At 51.7% G+C, this 19,631-nt stretch overlaps 1 protein-coding gene across 2 annotated transcripts; it reads right to left on the bottom strand.

Annotated features, from left to right (window-relative positions):
• Positions 1 to 6,616: 6,616 nt before the first annotated feature.
• On the bottom strand, positions 6,617 to 16,598 carry LOC105099443 (SEC14-like protein 3). Of its 2 annotated transcripts, XM_010992276.3 has the most exons (12): positions 16,478 to 16,598; positions 15,522 to 15,597; positions 15,222 to 15,265; positions 15,029 to 15,088; positions 13,813 to 14,001; positions 12,815 to 12,910; positions 12,130 to 12,190; positions 10,852 to 10,935; positions 9,116 to 9,222; positions 8,615 to 8,754; positions 8,346 to 8,515; positions 6,617 to 7,521 (listed from the first exon to the last, which is right to left on the bottom strand). In XM_010992276.3, the coding sequence occupies exons 1-12, from the start codon at positions 16,529 to 16,531 to the stop codon at positions 7,400 to 7,402; spliced, it is 1,203 nt and encodes a 400-aa protein (XP_010990578.1). In that variant the 5' UTR covers positions 16,532 to 16,598; the 3' UTR covers positions 6,617 to 7,399. The 2 variants fall into 2 exon arrangements, with proteins under 2 accessions (XP_010990578.1, XP_064337153.1); XM_064481083.1 differs by lacking the exon at positions 10,852 to 10,935.
• Positions 16,599 to 19,631: the final 3,033 nt, after the last annotated feature.

Raw genomic sequence — 19,631 nt, 5'->3', positions numbered from 1 at the left:
GAAATTCAAATTTAACTGGGCATCCTGTATTTTATCTGCAACTCTACTCTGGGGGGCCATCCATGGAGCTGGAATGCCTCCCCCAAACACCCCAGCCCTGTAGAGGCAGGAAGCACTCTCTCCAGCCTGCATCTTTCCTGGACAGGGGACAGTTCTTAGCAACTGGGCTAACATCCCATTTGATAGTCAGGGAAACATGCAGAGAGGTCAATCAGACTGAAGGTGGCAGATGCTGGGTGTAATAGGAAATTGCTTTCCTGGGGCCTGAGAGGATGAGGCAGATCCCTGCTGGGATTGGGTGGTAGTCAGGGGTGGGGTGGGGGCGGGTGGAGAGATGTCTTTTCCCACCCCTACACCTGGTGGCCTTTGTCCTGGGGCATGCTGGGAGTTGGGTCCTCGGCTTCAAGCAATGCTCAGGCTCACCACAAGGAGGCAGCACCTCCCTATGCACCCACCTTGGCTGATTCAAAAGCCTCCAGGGTGATTGAACGGCTCCTAGTTTGCCAGGTCCTCTGCTAAGCACTTCCTGGGATGTGGCTCATTTAGTCTTTACAACCACAGTGGTTGGGTCCCTGTTTTGTGACGTGGGAGTCATCCCAACCCCCCTCCTCCCCCATCCCTCCCAGCCCAGTACTGCCTCCCAGCCCGTGGCTCTCTGCAGAGTCAGAGCTGACTCACGTGCTGGGTGACCTTGGGCAAGTTATCTAACCTCTCTGAGCCTTGGTTTCCACATTGTACAGTTCTCCGTAATAACCCTCTGAAGCTGCTGCAAGGATTACAGAAGAAATGGCTTGCAAAGAGGTCAGCCAGTGTTGGGTTCACAGAGTTATTTAATCACTATTATGATTGTAGCAAGAGACATCCATTTCAAGGGCAAATAAATGGTAATTGTGCCATTGGATGACTAACCTAGAGAGAAAATAGGCTAATTACATGGTTCAGGGATCCCAATCCTAAGAATTTATTCAGAGGCAATAATAGGATGGTGATCCAAAGATGTGCCTCTGAGAGTGATCGCCATGGTTTTATTTTTACAAACTAAAATCTTGGGCACTCTTTAAAGGCCCAGAGCATAAAGGAACATTCTTCTGATCTGATCCTGCTGGTGGCTGACTCTCCCCGAGTCCCTCCTCTGTTCTGATACCTTCCGTGACTCCTGACAGCCCCAGGGTCCAGTCCTAACACCTCAGCCTGGCACTCAGAGAGTCCAGGTCTTCGCAGTCTCATCCCTCACTGTGACACACCCATGCCACCCTGACCCCTCTTCCAGCACATCCAGCCTCTGTGCCTTTGCTCAGGCCATGCCAGCTGCCAGGAACGCCCTCCCCACTCCCACTTCCCTCTGTTCTCTGCCTTCAAGGTCCATCTTTAGTGGTACTTGTTCATTGAATCCTCCCCAGCTTCTTCTCCCAGACAGAATCATCTTCATGTTTCTCCTTCCCCTTGGACAAGGGTCATCAAATGGCACCCACATGGATGCTCTATGCGCCAGGCCCTACATTAAGCACTGCTATGGAACCTTCATAATACCCTTTGTAATAGGTGCCGCCATTATCATCCTACAGATGAGAAAGTTAAGTCAGCTCTCTTACTATTCTTATTAGATCCCGTGTGAGTGAGGAGGGCTTCAGAGCCTTTTCTAAAATCAGAAGGCACTGCAGGCAGGTGGAGGGGCAGAGGTAGGGGAACATGGAAATACTTGGCCTGGCCCAGCTCAGCCGTGCCCTAGGCTCACCTGTGGGCTCCAGGTGAGGCTCGTTTCTTCCTCAGCCTCCTCTGGGCCCATTTAAGGAGGCTTGTGAGGGGTGGGCAATGTTTCTTCTCATTAGGCTGCCCCCAGGGGGCTTCTGCAGGTTGTTGCTCTGGTCTTGCTTCTTGGTAAGGGCCGGGCAAGGGTCTCCCTTGGGAGCGGGGGTGATGGTGGTGGGGCCTTTCTCCTGTCCTCCCCACCCATGAGCTGAGCCTCCTCCTGCTAGCAGTGCATCTGGTGAGCCCCCTCCAGGTAACTCATCCCAGCACACCTGGCCTGGGCCACCACAGGAGCTGGAATCAGCATCCTAGGTATACTGGGAGGAGGGTACTTCCTTTCTGATGGCCAGTGAGACACTCTGTCGGGTGTCCTCCAACACTCAGCCCCACCTCCCAAAGCCCCCTGGGGTCCCTTCCTGCCTCCCCTACTGAGCCTAGGACACTAGAGCCCTGGGTCACCTCCTCCTCTTCCTCCCTGACCTTCACCCTGCACCTGGGGATCCTTTCAGCCTTGTCCCAGGCTGAGAAGGAACCTCCTGAGTCCAGGGCAGTCCTGCTTCTTAAGGTTTGCACTCCCTGGCCAGGCCAAACTCAGGGGTAGGGGCTCACTCCCATCCTGCACACTTGGCCTCTAAGGCAGAGCCTGGCATGCTGTACGTAGATGCTCAGCAAACACTAAACAACTGCCCTAAATTCTTCTTTTTAAAAAACGCTCCAGCTTCTTTCGGGTCCTTGGTCTGCTCTAGACCCTCTGGTTCAAGATAATTCCTCTTAGAGGCAGCATGGCAAGGTGGTCAGGAACCCAAACAGTAGAAACAATCAGCTGGAGACTATGCAGGGATGAGTCTGCCTACACACAGGCCAGCTGCTCACACTGACACAGAGTTACTTGTAGGGCTGGGGTAAAGGTAAATTTAGCTTTTATTTTAATACCATTTGGTATCGTCTGAATCTTGCCATATAACAACTCCAATCTTTAAATATTTCTGGAAGAGCCCTTGCTTGGGAGTTTGAATCTAAGTTCTGCAGCTAATAGCTGCATGTAACCTTAGGCAGAGGGTAGCAGGACTTCCCAGCCTCAGTTTCCACATCTGTAAAATAGGGGCAGTTGTGAGGTCCACATGGGATATGTGGAATAGCCCCTAATGGCAGCTGGGAGGATGCTGAGTGCTGGTCAGGCTTATCTGAGCAGCTTATCCAGTCCTCCCACTCCCATTACCCACCTCTAGAGGAACTTGCCCAGGCCTTGCCCTCCAGTCTGACTGTGGAGACCCACTGGACCCCCTTGACCTGTAGTGCCTCTCTCTTGGCAGCCCCCCCAGCCCAGGCTGCTCCTCGGGGGGCAGGCAAACAGCTCTGCTGCAGCTAGCCCATTGTGGACCCTGCCCAGCACCCCCTCCAAGGAGTCCTCAGCCCTCAACACACAGCCCCTGCAGGTGACCCTCCCGATACCGCCTGGTGAGTCTTGGCCTGGTGTGTATGGAGGGGATGGAGAGTGAAGCCCTGAGGACTTCCCAGGGAGGGCAGAATGTGGGCCACATGCACCATCCTGTTCCTGGCCTCAGTCTTCCACCCCCGGTGGGACAGGTGTGCACCCATTTGGTAGATGAGGTCAGGTAAGAGAACTGAAGTTCAAGGACCTCTCTGAGCCTCCATCACCGCATCTGTAAAATGGGCATAACACTTCTAGGACCACTCAGGAAAGAGTGGAATAATGGCTGTGATCTCCCAGGCATGCACTAGATGCTTATTAGGCGGTGGCCGGGACTACGTACCAGAAGTAACCCTCTTCCCTCACTTCCCTCGGGTGCCTCGCCACCTCCCTGTGTGGAAGGCTCATGGCTGACCCTAGAAGCCCACATCTAGCCGGTGTTAAACTGGGCCATGAAACTCTACGTGGGCAAGTGTGTGGGCTCCCAGAGGATATACACCCTCATCTTCAACAGGGCATCTGGGGCTGCAAGGGGTGGGAAGGTAGACAGAGGGGGACAGAGAGCTTAGCCCTATCCTGGGGTCTTGCTTAGCTGGTCCACTGGTGTAATCATGTGTAGAGGTCTGTCTTTTGCACTTGGTCATGGTAACCACTGGTTTTTGGTGCTTGGTCTGAACTTGCCAAGGTCTGACCCTGCCCAACTGGGCTGTAAGTAGCTCGGCAAAGAGGTGCTGTCCTTCCCAGTTAGGATGCAGACTGAGTGGCGGTAAGGGCCTGAGAGTCTTGTCACTCGTTCTTGACTTTGTAACTTCTGCCCTTTGCTCAGGCTAAACACATCCGTCCCCAGGCCCTAGTAATGGAGTAAACATTCTTTAATTTAACATGGCTTTAAGGAGCAAGAAGTTCCCGCAGTGTGAGTCTTTCTGTGGCTTCGCGGGAAACTTGTTCCAACCAGTCTCTGAGGTGATGGTCCCTCAGGCCTCTTGTCTGTCCCCCAGGTGCCTCTCAATAGGCCCCAGTTCCAGCCCTTGGTCCCAGCAGAATAATGAGACATTGCAGTTCAGCATGGAGGCCTTCATGCTCAACAATGTCATGGAAGAGGGTGAGGTGAGGGCCATGCCCCAGGCCCAGCTGGAAGTCTGGGGATTCTCCTTCAGTTACTCTGATTCCCCTCCCAGGGCTATTTTGGGTAGAGCTGGGAGGTCAGTCCAGGAAAGGGGTGCTGGATCCTCTTGATAGGTTTGCCAGATTTAGCAAATAAAAATACAGGAGTTAAACTTGAATGTCAGAGGAACAAGGAATTTTTTAGTATAACTATGTCCCAAATATCAAATGAGATGTATTTATACTAAAGTTTTAGAGAATTAATCGAGTGTCCTGTATTTTATTTGGCAACCCTCACCCCTGAGAGTGGCAGCAGGAAGGGATCCAGAGCTGGGACGTGAAAGCCACAGCCCTGGATCTGGCTGAGCTCTGACCAAGGCGAGGCGACACCCGGGGTCTCACACTTCCATGTGCAGCAGCAAGTCTGGGATGGAGTCTGGCCCAAGGATCGCACAGCAGGTTGGGAAGGCCCACTCACCGCAGAGAGGTTTTGATAGATGTGATTATGGATGGAGGAACCAGGGCACTGTGACCTCTGTCCCTCTGGATGATGGAAGCCTGGGGCAACTTTGTTACATTCGTACATTAATATAATGGTCCAGTTTTTGTAATACTCTCCAGCATGCTCTGTTGGTGAGAGTCCTCTTTCACATTTATGACGGTTTAATAATCCACAGAATGGAGGGAGGTATTAGAAACAAACAAGTACTATGTGAATGAGTATTTGTGTTCTTCAGTTATTTTCACTTAAACCCCGATAGGTGACATCTCACTGCCCCCAGCCCCCATTTAGCAGGTGAACACACACCTACTCAGGAGTAAACCAGCTCTGAACCTCCACCAGTGGCTAGAGGTGGGGGGACAAAGATATGGGCCCCCCCCACCACAGAATTCCAAGGAGAAGGGAATATCTATATTGTGGTTGCAGGGCCTCTGAAGGTCAAGAAGCCTTTGATCTCATGGTTCAAAGATAGGTACAGGGCTGGGAGGCAACCAAGACCCTAAGAGGACTGGTCCCCCCACTACCATCCAGGTTCATGGACACTCGTTCTCGGGACCGTCCCCTCTGGCCTGGCCTGTCCCCAGCTTCCCTGCAGGCTTCTGGCTTTTGATGAGTCATGCAGGCTCAGGGGCAGTTCTAAGTGCCCTGCATGGCCCGCCCCACACCTCTGGGCAGTCCTGAGGTGCTCCGGCCCAGTCCTTCCCAGCCTCCTGTAAGACGCTGAAGGACTGGCTGGCAGTGGTTCTGGCCATCGGCTGCATCACTCTGCTGCTTGTCCTGATTCTGCTGACCCTGAGGAATGTGTTCAAGACCTTCCCACTGAGCTGCCCTCTAGGCTGGCTAGGGAACACGCTGAGGGCAGGTCCTGGCCAGGCCAGACACTGAAGAGAGGCAGCTGGTAGTCGGGGCAATGGAGAGACTATCTTCTGAGGAGGAGACGGATAGAGTGTCCCAGTCCACCACCGAGGAAAGCAGGGAGACAGGGGCCCCTTCAGAAAACAACTAAATCACCTTTTATATAATGCAATAATGCCTTCTATTTCCCTAGTGCTCTGGTCTTGCCTCAACTCGCTCTGGCACTTGTGTGTGTTGGTACCATGTGCCTGGGGACAAACCTGACCTTAAGTGTGTGATGTGAAGGTGGATTCTCTGGAGAGGCTGCTGCAGCACTGGGTTCCTGGGGAAGGCGGCGGGGGGCATCTGGTGCCCACTTAGCATCAGCAGGGACTTGGCTCATTCTCTGCCCACAGGTTGCCCTGGGTAAGTGGCTCAGACTTTCAGCCTCAGCTGCCAAATTTAATCCCTCTCTCTTAAGGGAAACAGCCTGCAGTTACCGTCTTTGCCTCCCAAGGGCAGCTGAGGCCTTTCTTTCCCTGTCTCCTCCCTCACATTTCTGGGCCATGGGAGCTGGGACACAACTTCCCTTCACACACAGTGGGGAGCCTGCTGGCCTTGGTCTTCCTGCCCCTATACTGCCTGCTGACCACTGTGGAATGGGGGACCCGTTGGCCAAGGCTACAAAGTAGGGTTTCTTTCCCTCCCCATGCCACACCCTGGACCCTCAGAGCTGGAGGGAAGCCTCTGGCCCCTGGATGAAACTGGAGCCCTAGAGATCAGGAGCTGGAGGCCTGCTTCCCACCAACTAGAGATACGGAGTGGGAGTGGGTTTGCCACTTAAGAGCTGTGTGATGTTGGGTGAGTGACTTCACCTCTCTGAGCCTTAGTTTCCTTATGCATAGGTGGCCATGCTATGTAGCCTCAGGGCAGGCGTGAGTGAGCTAAACTTATAAAGCATTTGGCACTGTGTATGGTACATAGCACTAACTGAATGACAGCTGTGTTGTTTGTTTTTATTATTACCAGGCAGCAGCTCAAGCCAGACATGACTTCCTTTGCTTCTAGGAAAGTGCTTTTAATTGCTTAAAACACAGTTGTGAATTCCAAGGGAAGGCAGCGAGGGTGGGAGTGATGTGTTGGGGAAGCTGTGTGCCCCAAGTCAGACAAAGCCTTCTGTAAGCATCTCCTACCTACCCAGGAGGGCAGCCACTGCCAGAAATCTGGGGACTAGATCACCTGGGTCTCCAGGAGAGTCCCTCCCCATCACAGCCCTGTCCCTGTCCGAGGTGCTGAAACCTGCCCTGGTAGACTCCTTCTCATGCACACCCATGAATCACCTGCTCCCTACCTCCATTCAACTCCACAAGTATACACTGAGTATCTACTATACCAGGAGTAGAAGTAAAAAGAATTTAGACACACCTCCAACCCAATTTGCTGATAAATCAGATGAAATTCAACCACACACAAATGCCTTAGGAGAAGCAAGGACAAAGGCTAGGAAATTCATTTTCCCATTTCTTGGGTTTTAAGGACACCCACCTATTGCTTTTACCCTGGCTTCCTCCTCTTCTGCAGCCTCGGCATCCTCCAGGGCTATGCCTCTCATACCTTTCCTGATCTGACCATTGCCTATGAATTTTCCCCAAGGCAGCCCTTTCTCTATTCAGTAATGTAACAGAGTCAAGAGGACTGACAAGTAATTTCTGGGGGGAAGAGTGAGATATATCAACAGAAAGCAGAGGGTCAGGGGTCTCTGGTGAGTGAGGGGCTGCCTAGACAGCGGTGAGCTCCTCGTCATATTTCTGCATGCCCTTATCCGGGAGCAGCACCTCCACCGTGAAGCTGACCTTCTTGGTGTGGACAAAGCTATAGGTGTTGTCGAAGCGCAGGACATCTGAGGGGACAGATGGACAGATGGGTATGCGTCTGGCTTCACACTCCCTGCACCCTGCCCCAGCCGTGGGGGAGGACAGGCTGTAGTCCCACTTCCGTGTTTGCCAGGCTGGGCCCAGTTCCCCTACTCCTGTTCCCTTCCCCATGGGAACTGCCACGCCTGAGCAGGGCCTGTAAACAGATGCAGGCCTCCTCCTGGCACGTGCCCAGCCTGGCTTTAATTGCACCAACTTCACTGAGAACAATGGCTACTGCATCCTATTGTCTCCACACCTGGGAACTCACATAATGGGTGTGCAAGGACAGCAGCTGGGAACATCAGAGGCCTCCCAGACCCCTTAGGTGAAGTAGGGTACTGGGTGAGGCCTGCACATGCCTTCTGCCCCCTCATAAGCACCCTGAGAGACAGAGGTTGTAACCTCTGCTTCACAGGGGAGCAAACCAAGGGTCCCGGCTGGTAAGACTTTTGCCCAGGGTTATGCAACTACAAGGCGGACGTGGGACCCTGGCACCACACTCAACTGTGTGACTCTGGATTCTGATTTACCTCTCAGAGCCCCCAGTTTCCTCCTGGGGAAAGTTGCACCTGCCCTATTGTCCCTTGCCTGGTTCCTGTGGCCCAAGTACTGTCAATCCCTTCAGGGCCCATTTGTCTCTGGTTCTTGGCACATCATACGTGCTCTTGAGTGTGGACCAAATGAGTGACAGTATAGATGAATGGCACTGACCTAAGCTCAATGTCACTACCCCTCTGTTTCTTCCTCTAAGCCATGGGACAGATGGCTCCAACCTTCCAGAGCTGGGACCCAGCCAGGGCAGACTTACAGACACCAGCTTCTGGGCAGGTGAGGCTCCCGTCCTCGGGTACCATGTGGGCATTATAGCGCTGGCTGGGTAGCACCTCTGTCATCTCCCCAGCCCGCTGCCGCTCCCCCATCTTGGTCTTCAGGAAAACGCCAAAGCCAATGTCTGCACCATCAGATGAGAACTGCCACCTGTGTTGGGGGAGGGACAGAGACAAGTTGCTGCTCAGTCTGATGGGTCCCCGAGGGGCTAGGGCCCAGCCAGGGGTGGGTCAGTAGCCTGTCCCTTACCTGAGGACACAGCCTGGGAACAGGATCTCGTACTCCACCTGGTGCGAGGAGCCTCGGCTGATCTGCACCGAGTGCTCGTACTGAGTCTTCACCTGGTCCCGCACGTACATAGCCTTGGGGATCTCCCCACCATGGTTGATCTGTGGACAAGGAACAGAATGGGCTTGCTCCCCTCTTGTTCATGCTCTTTCATGCTGTTTCTCCTGCCTGAGATGCTTTAACCACATACTGCAGTACCTGCTTATCCTATCCTTCCCCACTCCCAGGGGAAGCCTCCTCTGACCCTCCCACCTGGGTCTGGGCCTCTTCTTGAAATTCTCCTTCCAGCTCATCCCTCTGGATCAAAATGTCCTCATTTCTTGCTCTGTTAAGGCAGGACTGGGACTTATTCAATACCTGGTCCACAGGAGTCTCTCCATAGACATTTGTGGAATGAATGAGTAGGTGAGAAAGAACCCAGCTCTACTCCTCTTCCCTCCCCTGTCCTGGGGCTCTTCATACCTTAGTTAAACATTTGGGGTTCCCATCTGGATCGGTCAGGGTACCCCCAAAATAAGCAGGCAGTTCCTCAGGACTGATGAGTTTTAGCAAACTTTCCTTCCAGTTGCCTGTGGGCAGAGGAGTTGAAGGGTGATTATTGAGCATGGAGGGGATGCACTCCTACCAGGAGGACCTGAGCTTGGGGAGAAGCCCTAAGGGAGCTAGGCTGCCAGAGCCAATTCCTTAGCTACCCAGGCCTCGGGCTACAGAAAGTATCTTCCAGCATCATGTTGCTATAAAAACATGTTTTCCCCTGGCTGATGGCTTTGCACATTTTTGAGGGTCTTCCAGTCATGAGCAGTCAAGATAAGAGTTATCTAACTGTCTCAAGGAGACTTTAAAGCCCAATGAGGTCCTTACTATATGGAAAAATAAAAGGCCCAATGAGGTCAAGGACCTTGTTGGGAGCCACATAAGGTGCAAGTGGCATACCCGAGTCAGACCTCTGGGTGGAAGATGGATGGCCCTGTACCTCTGAAAAGACCTTCCTCCTTTTGCTGCTTAATCTCCTCAACCATAATACCCATTACTGTTCTTCATGCCCTACGCAAAGGTCTAAGTGTTCTGGGTCCCGGCTGTCCCATGGCCCCAGCCCCATAACCAACCTGGGCTATCCCCGCCTGTGGTCTTGGGAGATTCCTTGATACTAGTGGGATGAGAGGAAAGACCACAATGCTTGGCACACCAGGGCCACGTGCACAGAGCCCTATGCACCACCAAGTGGGGCAGAACCTTGGACTTGAATCTGGAATATGGCAGTTACCCACACTGCTCCAGGATTTGGGGGCTATCTTGTGATCCACCTGGTTCCCTACCCCAGTGGAACTGGGCAGAGACAGAGACTCAGGTATCAGGAAGGGAGAGAAAACAAGGATTTGTAAGATTTATACCCATCCCCCCAGATCCTTAGACCACATGATTTGATGATTTGACCATTCTGCTGGTGAGAAATTATCCTCCAAATTATCAGGGTCACTGCTTGAGTTTAAGAACTATTTCTCCTCTCTTTTTCTTTCTCTTTCCCTGTCATTAAAATAAATAATTTTACCTACTTATAAAAGTAATATATGTAATTTAAAAAATTTTTAAAAGTACAGAAATATAAAAAATAAAAAGCCACCAGATTTCTTGCTATCTACAAACCAGCATTTTGTTGTATTTCCTTCTAGAAATACATTTTTGTTTTTACAAAAATAAGATCATACTATCCACACCACTTTATAATCTCCTTTTAACTCAGTGACATTTCCTATGATATCAAATCATTTTTCATGACTGCCCAATAATCCAAGTGGATGCATTGTGTTTACTTATCCAGTCCCTTCTTACTGAGCCTTCCTCCTCTGAATCACATCTCTTCCTGCTCTTCTTCCTTGTCCTCCTCAGCCCAAAATGCCTTTAGAAGCACTGAAGTGATGAGTATTAAAAGGAAACTGAGGCCCATAGCCCAGGGGTTGACTAGAAACCAAACTGAAACTGATTAGGAAGAAGACGTGGAGGCCTTAGTCACTGAAGAGGTATGGCAGGGAGTAAGGAGGAGGTAACTGGATAGACTCTATAGTGTAAGACCCCCTTCATCTTCAAGAATGAGGAGCCTCTGACTCTAGGTGATGCCTATATCTCTGGCTGGTGTGATGGACCAAACTCACTCCAAAGTTCATGCACAGAACTCAGAGAATGGAGCTGAAACTACTTACTTCCCAACACTACAATTTTCCTGCGAGTGTCCTCACTCAGGAAGGGCTTCATGAGGTTGTATCCCACAGGGAACAGTTTGGTGGCTGCAGCAATATAAAGCAAGTATAATGGTAAAAATAATTCCACTGGGCCACTGTCACCGTAACAGTCATAATCATAGTCAACAATATGGAGGAATCATGAATTACTTTGGCAAGTTCCAATGCCCTGCACCTGACAAACCATCCAACCAACTGGTCAATCAAAACAACAAGCAGCCAACTAACCCCACCATCCAATCATCCAATATATCAAACAGCTAACAAACCAACCAACAAATAGCTAATCAATTCACCTTCTAACCAGCCATCAATCAGCCTACCAACCAATCAGCCAACCTACTGAATAGTCAAAGAACCAATCAACATGTCTGCCAATCATCAAACCAATCAGCCAATTGAACAACCACCTAACTGCCCAAACAACTGCCTTTTCCAACTAGTCAACCATTCAAATAACCAACCAGCCAACCATTCAAACAACCAGCAGTCAACCATCCAAGATCCAACCAAACAACAAACCAGCCAACCAACTAACCAGTCTGCCAACTGCCCACTCACCCTCATAGCCAACCAAAATGCTAACTAGTTACTCAATCAGTCTACCAAGTTAACAACCATCCAACCAACCACTAGTCAGTCATCTAGCCAGCCAGCCAACTGGCCAGTCAACTAGACAACCAAGTAAGCAATAAATCAACCAGTCAACCAGTCAATCATCTAACATACAGCCACCTTTCGAGCCACCCACCCATGCAAACAACAGCCACCCAAAAGCCTATTGAGTTTCCACCTGGTCCCAGGCCTATGAGGGATACAACAGAAGTGGAGAATCAGAAGTCTTGTCTTCAAGGAGCAGACAACCCAAGGAAATCAGGATGAACACACACACAAGACAACTGGAGGCCCCAGAAGGCAGTAGATAGGAAAGGTCAGACTGGGCTGAACCAGCTGCCAGTGCCAGAGGCAGTTTGGGGAGGGAGAGATCAACACAGTGGGAGAAGTGAGGAGGGATTCCTGGAAGAGCTGGAGTTGAAGCTGACTCTTCTTGCAGTAAAACCAACCATGGAAGTTACAATTTATGGACCACTTACTCTGTTTCAGGCACTCTGAGTGATTTGCATGCAGCCAAGTAACCAACCTGCTTCACTGCTACTCAGGGAAGAAGGCACTATTACTGCTCCCAGGGTACAGATGAGGAAACAAAGGCACAGGGTAGTGAAGTCATTTGCCACACACCTTTCACAATTAGCATGGATTTCAGGGTCTCTGGATAATTCTCTTCAAGGAGGCCAAAGAACTGTGGAATCAAGGAAGACCCCATCAGAGCCCACACCCCTTCTTCTGCTACCCCCATCCAGAGGGCTGTGGAAGGTTTCCCTTTCTTCCATCACCTCCACTGGCCCCTGTGTTCCCACAGCTCACCACAGACTATTGCAACCACACCCAAATAATAATTACATCATAATAATCATTTTTAGAGTAAATAGTATAGTAATGGGAGTACAGTAATAGTAATGACCACTGTTTATTAAACGTTCACAATTTGCCAAGCACTGTGTATACACTTTACATATCAACTCACTTAAGTATCCCTACATCCTTTTGAAACTCAGACTGTCAGTATCCCCATTTTGTAGTTGAGGACGACAAAGCATGGAGGGATAAAGTGACTTGCCGGAGTCACAGAGCTAGGGATGACAGGGGTGGGGAGGCTTTGTCAGAAGCTGGCCCCTGGGGTCTCAGTACAGTGTTGCCCCTGAGGCCTCTTCCAAGAAACATATCTCTGGGTCCTGAGTTCCAGTGATGGGGCCCAGGAAGACCATCACATTTTACCAAATCCTGGCTCTGAGTGAGCAGCAAGGTGACACCAGACCAAACTGGTCGTTAAAGCAAGCAGGGCACCCAGGGGCCTTCTCCTCACCTCCTGGTACACTTCCACCAGGGGTTTCCAGAAATGCTTCAGTCCCAGGCCTTCACAGTCAAATATCATCACTATGGTCTCAATCTTCCTCCCCAGCTGCAAGGATGAAAGCAAAGATCAGGGTGCCAGCTCAGAACTTGGGAGGTCATGACCACAGCACATGACCCCTCAGGGCTTCTCCCAGCCTCTTACTCTGTCCTCAGGAATGAGTGGACAAAACAGGGAATGCATTTACCAGCCATCCACCCACCATCCACCCACCATCCACCCACCATCCATTACCTATTCATTTATCCACTCAGCCATCTGTCCATCTGTCCATCCATCTGTTAATTGACTCATCCATTCATCAATTCACCATCCATTTTCAAATTCATACTCCAACTCATGCATCCACCAATTTGTCCAAATGATGTGATTAAGCATCTATTTTGAACCAGACACTGAAAGTATAACATATAAGGCTCAATAATGCACAGCTCTTGTCCTTCAAGAGTTTACAGTCTGGTTGGGGAGACTGATAAGTAACCAGGTCACCGTGGTCCCGAGGTGAGTGCTCTGATTGGCCAGCACAGGAGCTGTGGAAACACACCTCAACTCAGACAGGGGCCTCAGAGAAGGTGACAGTTTGAAACCTGAGAGATAGATAGGAGAGAGCCAAGGGAGGTGGGGGAGGTAGGTGTGTGCAGGGGTCCAGGTTATCTAGACAGAAGGAACAGCAGAGGCCAAGACTCAGAGGGAAGAACAGTGTCTAGCATTGCTGAGAAATATGCATTCAGCCCTGTATGCTGGCCATATATTTGTATTATCTTGCTTAATGTTTGCAACCATTATTTATTACTGTCCCTGCTTTGTAGGTGAGGAAACAGGCTCAGAGAAGTGAGGTGGCTTCCCAAGGTGGCACAGCTGGGAAGCAGCAGAGCTGGTGGTCAGCTTCCTGACCGTGACACCAGAGATCACAGGTGTGTCCCTGGGACTGTGTCCCCTGGCAGCCTCACCCGCTGTGTCTGCAGGTCACATTCGTGCAGGATGCGCTCACAGTCTCTCATCTTGGTCTTGAGCAGATCCTGCTTGGTGACTGAGAACAGCAGGCCCTTGGGGTCAAGTGGCCCGATGATGTCATACCACACGGGGCAGCCGTCACGGTCATAGCCACACAGGCCCCCAGGCATGTACTTCTGGACCACCTGGGCATGGCAGGACACACAACACTTGGCATTATGCACCTCCGAAACTCCCAGGCAGGTAGCCCAAGCCTACATGCACCATGATACTAGCACTGCCCCTCCCCTGGAGGGTGGCACTACTGTCCAAGTGAGGAAACTCAGGGGCTTGCAGCGGGGGACCTTGCTCACAGCAGGCACATGGCAAAGACAGGCCTCAGCCAGGGCTGCTTGAGGCCTCTGGGCTCCTTAGTTCTGCCCCAGAGTCTCCCATGTCCCTTTCCATAGAGAGGAGTTAGGCTTAGTGACGAAGAACATAGATTCTGAAGGTCAGCAGACCTGGTTCAAAAACAGACACTACTGCTTCCCTGCTGTGCATCCTTGAGCAAGTGATGCCACCTCTCTGAGCCCCATTCCACCTCCTCTGTTGAGGAAAGCCCCCAGAATCACACTGGAAAGCACTGTGCCTGGCCCAGAGCTTGTGCTCCACAAATGAAACTAGGACTGTTGCTTTACTGAGACACCAGTGGTGGGACTGTTTTCCCCAGCTCCTTGGTGGGCTAAGTTTCTTCCCCATCTAGATACAATGCTTTGAGCAAGGCCCTAGGATGAGGGCTCACTGCCATGATCTAGCTGTGGTGGTGAAGAGCCTGGGTGTGAGGACAGACAGGCTTGAGCTCAAATCCTAGCTCCACCCTGGGGCTGTGGGACTCTGGGGAGGCTGCGGGACTTTGGGGAGGCTGCTTAACCACTGCTGGGCCTCAGTGTCCTCATGTGTACAATGGGGGCAATGGTACCTGCTTCATGGGGTTGTGAGGATTAAATAAGCTCATGCAGGTAAAGTTTTAACTCAGGCCTGGACCTCATAAGCCCCCAGGAAATAGTCTTAATTATCACCGGAGAGGTGCCTGCAGGCCTGTGGGGGTTGGGGGTTCCACAGGCCTCTCAGTCTTGCTGGCCTTCACTCATGGCTCCCAGTGGTCCAGAAGCTGCTTCGGTGGTATGTCTGTAAAACTCCAGGGGGGTGTGCATGGTGGTGGTGTTGGCTCACCTCGGGGGGCTGCCAATCAAGGATGTGGTCAATGTCCATGGTCTTCCGGAACTCCATGTACTGAAAGGGAGATGAGTGGTAAGACCCCAGATGGCACCCATCACTTCTGAGGAGGGGATGAGGGAGGAGCTCAAGGCACGGGCCACCCCCCAAAAAAGTCCCTCACCAAATTTCCAAGGGGGATGGGACTCACCTTGCGGAGCATGGCCTCTGATTTCTGCAGGTCGAAATTCCGAGCTGTGGGAAGGTGGAAGGCAGGCATGGGGTGGGAAAGAGGTTGCCTTGCAGTCATCTTGTCCTGGTCCTGGGTAGTGGGGAGCTATGGAGGGCATGGGGCTCTCCTTCCTGCCCCCTCCCCTCTCCTGGACCTGAACATGTGAATCAAGACCGTGTGGTCGGCTCCTGAGAACCACGGGTCCTCATGGAACAGTTGGTTGGGACCAGGCCCCTCTCACTGCCACTTCTCCCTGACTTCCCCCATCTCTGCCCTCACCTCGGAGCCAGCGCAGAAGGAAATAGTCATCCGGGTTGGGGAGGGCAGGCAACACGTCCTGGACATTTTCTCGGAACTGGGAAGAGAGATGTCGGTTGAAGAGGTTTTCACACTGAGCCTCGGCTCCAGACTCAGTGATTGTTTTCATCTTCCCTCCTTCTCTTCCAGTGCAGTCTGGCCCACAGTGATGGAAGGACGGGTGGGCAGATGCATGGGTAGTGAAGAGAAAGAAGAAAGGATGGATGAATGCAAAACAAAGGAGAAACCAATGACTGGTGGATGGACAGAAGGAGAGATGGCTGAAGTCAGTAGAAGAAAAGGGGAGACTGGTGGATAAATGACCAAAGGAGGGCTAGATAGATGGGTGGGTAGGGGAGGGAGGATGGATGGAAGAAAGGATAAACGGGGGGGGGGGGGTGAACCGGAATATGGATGTATTCTTAGTTCTTTCCATGTGTTAGCCCACTGAGGCTTCTGTCTTTTTTCTATCTCATTTTTTACAGAAACGTGGTTAGTGATTATGCGTTCTCTGCCCTGTTGATCGTGAGGATGACAACACACCCCACCCCGTCTCTCAGCTCTTACAGACAGGCCATCTTTCAGGGTCCTAGGGAGTGAAGGGGGACAGTCAGAGGGCAGACCATCCGCATCTCGGGCTTCCCCCTGAGGGGAGGTGGGGACGGGGCATGTCAGATAAAGCTCTCTGGGTCTGGCTCCTGGATGAGAAGTCGGGCTTGATCTGGCACCCCTCTATAGCCTGGAAGTGGTGCTGTTCCCTCAATCCCTGCCCTGGACGGGGCTGATGCCACTGGGCACCATGCGACCTGACCCTGGGTGAGGTGACAGCAGAGAGACAATGTCATGGATGTGTTGAGCCAACAGACTGGAGCAGGGTTCCAGCCACCACCACCCCTCCACCCCGACCCCGGCCCTCAGCCCTTTCCTCTGGCTCTTACTGTGGCCAGGGTCTCTGCCTGCTTGGGGCTCAGGTCTCCAACTCGGCCGCTCATGGTGCTGGGTGAGGCTCGAGGAGTGCGGGCCACTGCAGGCAGAAGCTAAGCCTTGTCTGTGGCCCTGACCGCGGGGCCTTTTGCCCCTACTCCTGGGTGTGGCTCTAGGCTCCTCCTCCTTGGCCAACTGTTGGATTGCACATTACATAACTGGGATTAAGTGAGGTCCCGTGCTTGGCTCTGGGACTGTTCTAGGGGGCAGGCGGGCACAGGAGGGTGTGCCAGAGGTCCCCTGCCAGGTGGAGGAGGCTGAGGGAGTAAGGCTGGCCTCTCGTGGATGGGAGCCCAGGTGGGTGCTTGTAGAACCCCGCTCAGTGCTCTCAGGCCTCCAGGGAAGGGGGTAGTTTCAGGGGGAGTGAGGACTGCTCTCTGCAGGCACCCCTTCTCTCTGACCCTCAGTCTCCCCATCTCACCAGTGAAGAGACCGCCACATCTAAGGTTCTGCAAAGATCATCCTCACCCAGCTCTGATAGTTAAAAGTCAGGGACTTGGTCAGTCTAGTAAACAGTTTATTCACTTTTTCAGGGTGGGAAGCTCATTTCTTTTTGCAACAAGTGTCCATATTGAAGAGGAGACAGGCTGGGGCAGAAAAATGGAACTCAAAAAGTGTTCTTACTGAAGGTTTGTTTGTCCACAGAGCTGACAACTATTTTCCTGTCTTTCAAATTCTATCCTTTGGTGCTGGCCCTGCAGCTTCAATACAGAGAAGGGCTGAGCACCGACCCCTGACCCTGCTGCCGTCTCTTCTCATTGCTCAGATCCTGAGGACTCGAGGGACCCTGGGCCCTAAGGGGCAGGTGGGGCATGCTGATGTCCTTGGGGCAGTGAGGGTGCTTCTTGGGATTTTAAACACCTTATCAGTGAAGGGCATTTCCCTTGTGTGTGAGGTGATAAGGGAAGCCAAGAAATTTCTCCTGTCCTTTGATTTCTGTCGTGGTACCTGAGGTTCCCCTATCCCTGCTCCTCACTCCCCTTTAAGGTGACATTTTGGAGTGTCACTTGTGTCTTTTATAGAATAGGGCTATAAATGCTTGCCCTGTCCACCTCACATGGTTGGAAGGAAGATCTAGTGAGACACACAGACTGTCAAGGGTCGTGCATGTCTAAGGGATTATTCTCCAGCTGTCAGAAGCTCCAAGGGAGCAGAGGCTACATTGTCAGTGACTGTAAATAACCTATAAAGAAACCAGGGGCACATCTGCTTGAGACTCTAGCATGGCCATGTGGCCGCATCTTCCAGGCCTGGAGAGGGTCCACAGGGCCTAAAACTTAACCTTGGTTTAACCTCGGTCCCAACAGCTGAGCTAATCCATGCCTCTTCTTTCAGGCTCCCTACCCCTAGGACATCCTGAGTCCCCACCCCTGGGCTATCTTGGGACATTTAGGCTGATCTGGGTTAGTGCTGACAACTCCTTGCTCTGGGCCCCCAATAGAGCTGGGTCCAGAAGGAGAAGGGGGGCCGTCTTTGGCTCTCTCCCACCATCTGGGGAGCCGCTGAGTGCCCTCAGGCGCAGTTAGATAACTCTTCATACCCTAGTCCAGCCCCACTTCACATTCCAGCCTCTTTCTGCAAAGCCCCCGTTGCTACCCACACCCACCTCCCGCCAGGCAGGCAGTATGCGGAAATTGGGTTCCTCCACCACCCTCTCATTAGCCCCTAATCCTGCCCGTTTCTCACCAGTCTCCTTTCTCTTCCCCTAATCCCTCTAATGTGAGGTGCCCCAGTTACCACTGGGGACATCAGAGGCTGGGCAGGGAGGGCCAGGAGGAGGAGTTGGGGGTCCTTCCAGGAGCTGTCAGCCTTCAGAGACACCCCTATGTGTTTTTCCTGAGCCAGACCACAAATAGACACAGAGTACCTACTGTGTGCACACATCATCATCGTCTATGGCGCTGTCCACTGGAACTTTCTGCGATGATGGAACTGTTCTGTACCTGGGCTGTGTCCTACTGGACATCACTGGAAGCCAGCTGTCACATGTGAAATGTGGTTAGTGAGAATGAGGAACCCAAGTTTTAATTAAATTAAATATTGATTAATTTTACTTTAAATTTCCCCATGCTTGTGGCTATCATATTAGCATAGATCTACTGCGTTTATCAAAGGCTTATTACATGTCAGGCCCCACACTAAATGCATCACCTGATTTAATTCTCGGAGCCCCCTGTGGGTAGGTACCATTGTTAAGACCACTTAACAGACAAGCAAACTGAGGTACAGAGAAATTAAGTAATTCATCCAGAGCTAAGCCCGTGCAATTAACCACTTTGCTGTCATGCTAGAGGCCATCCCACCGTCTCAGCTCCCTAATCAGGGAGAGGACCCAGGCACAGAAGTCACCCCAAATGGGATACAGGTGGCACCGAGCCAGACCTTGAAGAAAGGGAGGATGTCAATTAGCGGAGATGGGAGTAGAGGAAAGGGCATCCCAAGTGGAGGTGATGGCGTAGGCCAAGGTGTGGAGGTGAGAAAATGGAAACCACACAGAAGGCAGAGTTGAGGATACTACAGTAAATTGGGTCCCCGCCTGCAAAGAACTCATAGTCTCCCATTTTTTTTGAGCATTTTCTCTGTGCTGAGAACGTTACATCATTGTCAAACCGTTTGGAAACAGATAGGGATATCCCCGTTTTACAGTCAAAGATATGAAAGGTCAGAGAGATTAAGAAACTTTTCTGAAGTCACACAGCCAGGAAATGGGAAGTTAAGATTTGAACCCAAGCCTGTGTGGTTCTGGAACCTGTACCAGAACCACAGCCCAGCTCTGCCTTCCCCCAGAGGGCTTAACATTGTGCCTGGAACACAGTAAGTGCTCGATAAAAGGTCTAAATCATCGTGTGTTAGGAGGCATGCATCCACCCACCTTGGGCTGCAGGGTGTCTTGAGGCCAGTAGAATTTAATCTCCCTCCTTCAAAACAAAAGCTTCTGCAAAGGAGAACCACCCACAGTACATGTCTTCTCCAAGTCCTTGTTTGCCAAGCTCTCAGGGGACCGTGGCAACGACCAACTAACAACTGCAGGGGACAGACAGGGCCACCCACTCCACACCCTGGAACCCCTTGTCCCACAGGGGATTGGTTACTAAGAAATGTGAAATG

The sequence above is a fragment of the Camelus dromedarius genome, chromosome 31, assembly GCF_036321535.1.
Source record: "Camelus dromedarius isolate mCamDro1 chromosome 31, mCamDro1.pat, whole genome shotgun sequence".
Classification (NCBI taxonomy): Eukaryota; Metazoa; Chordata; class Mammalia; order Artiodactyla; family Camelidae; genus Camelus; species Camelus dromedarius.
This window is presented reverse-complemented; position numbering and strand designations above follow the sequence as displayed.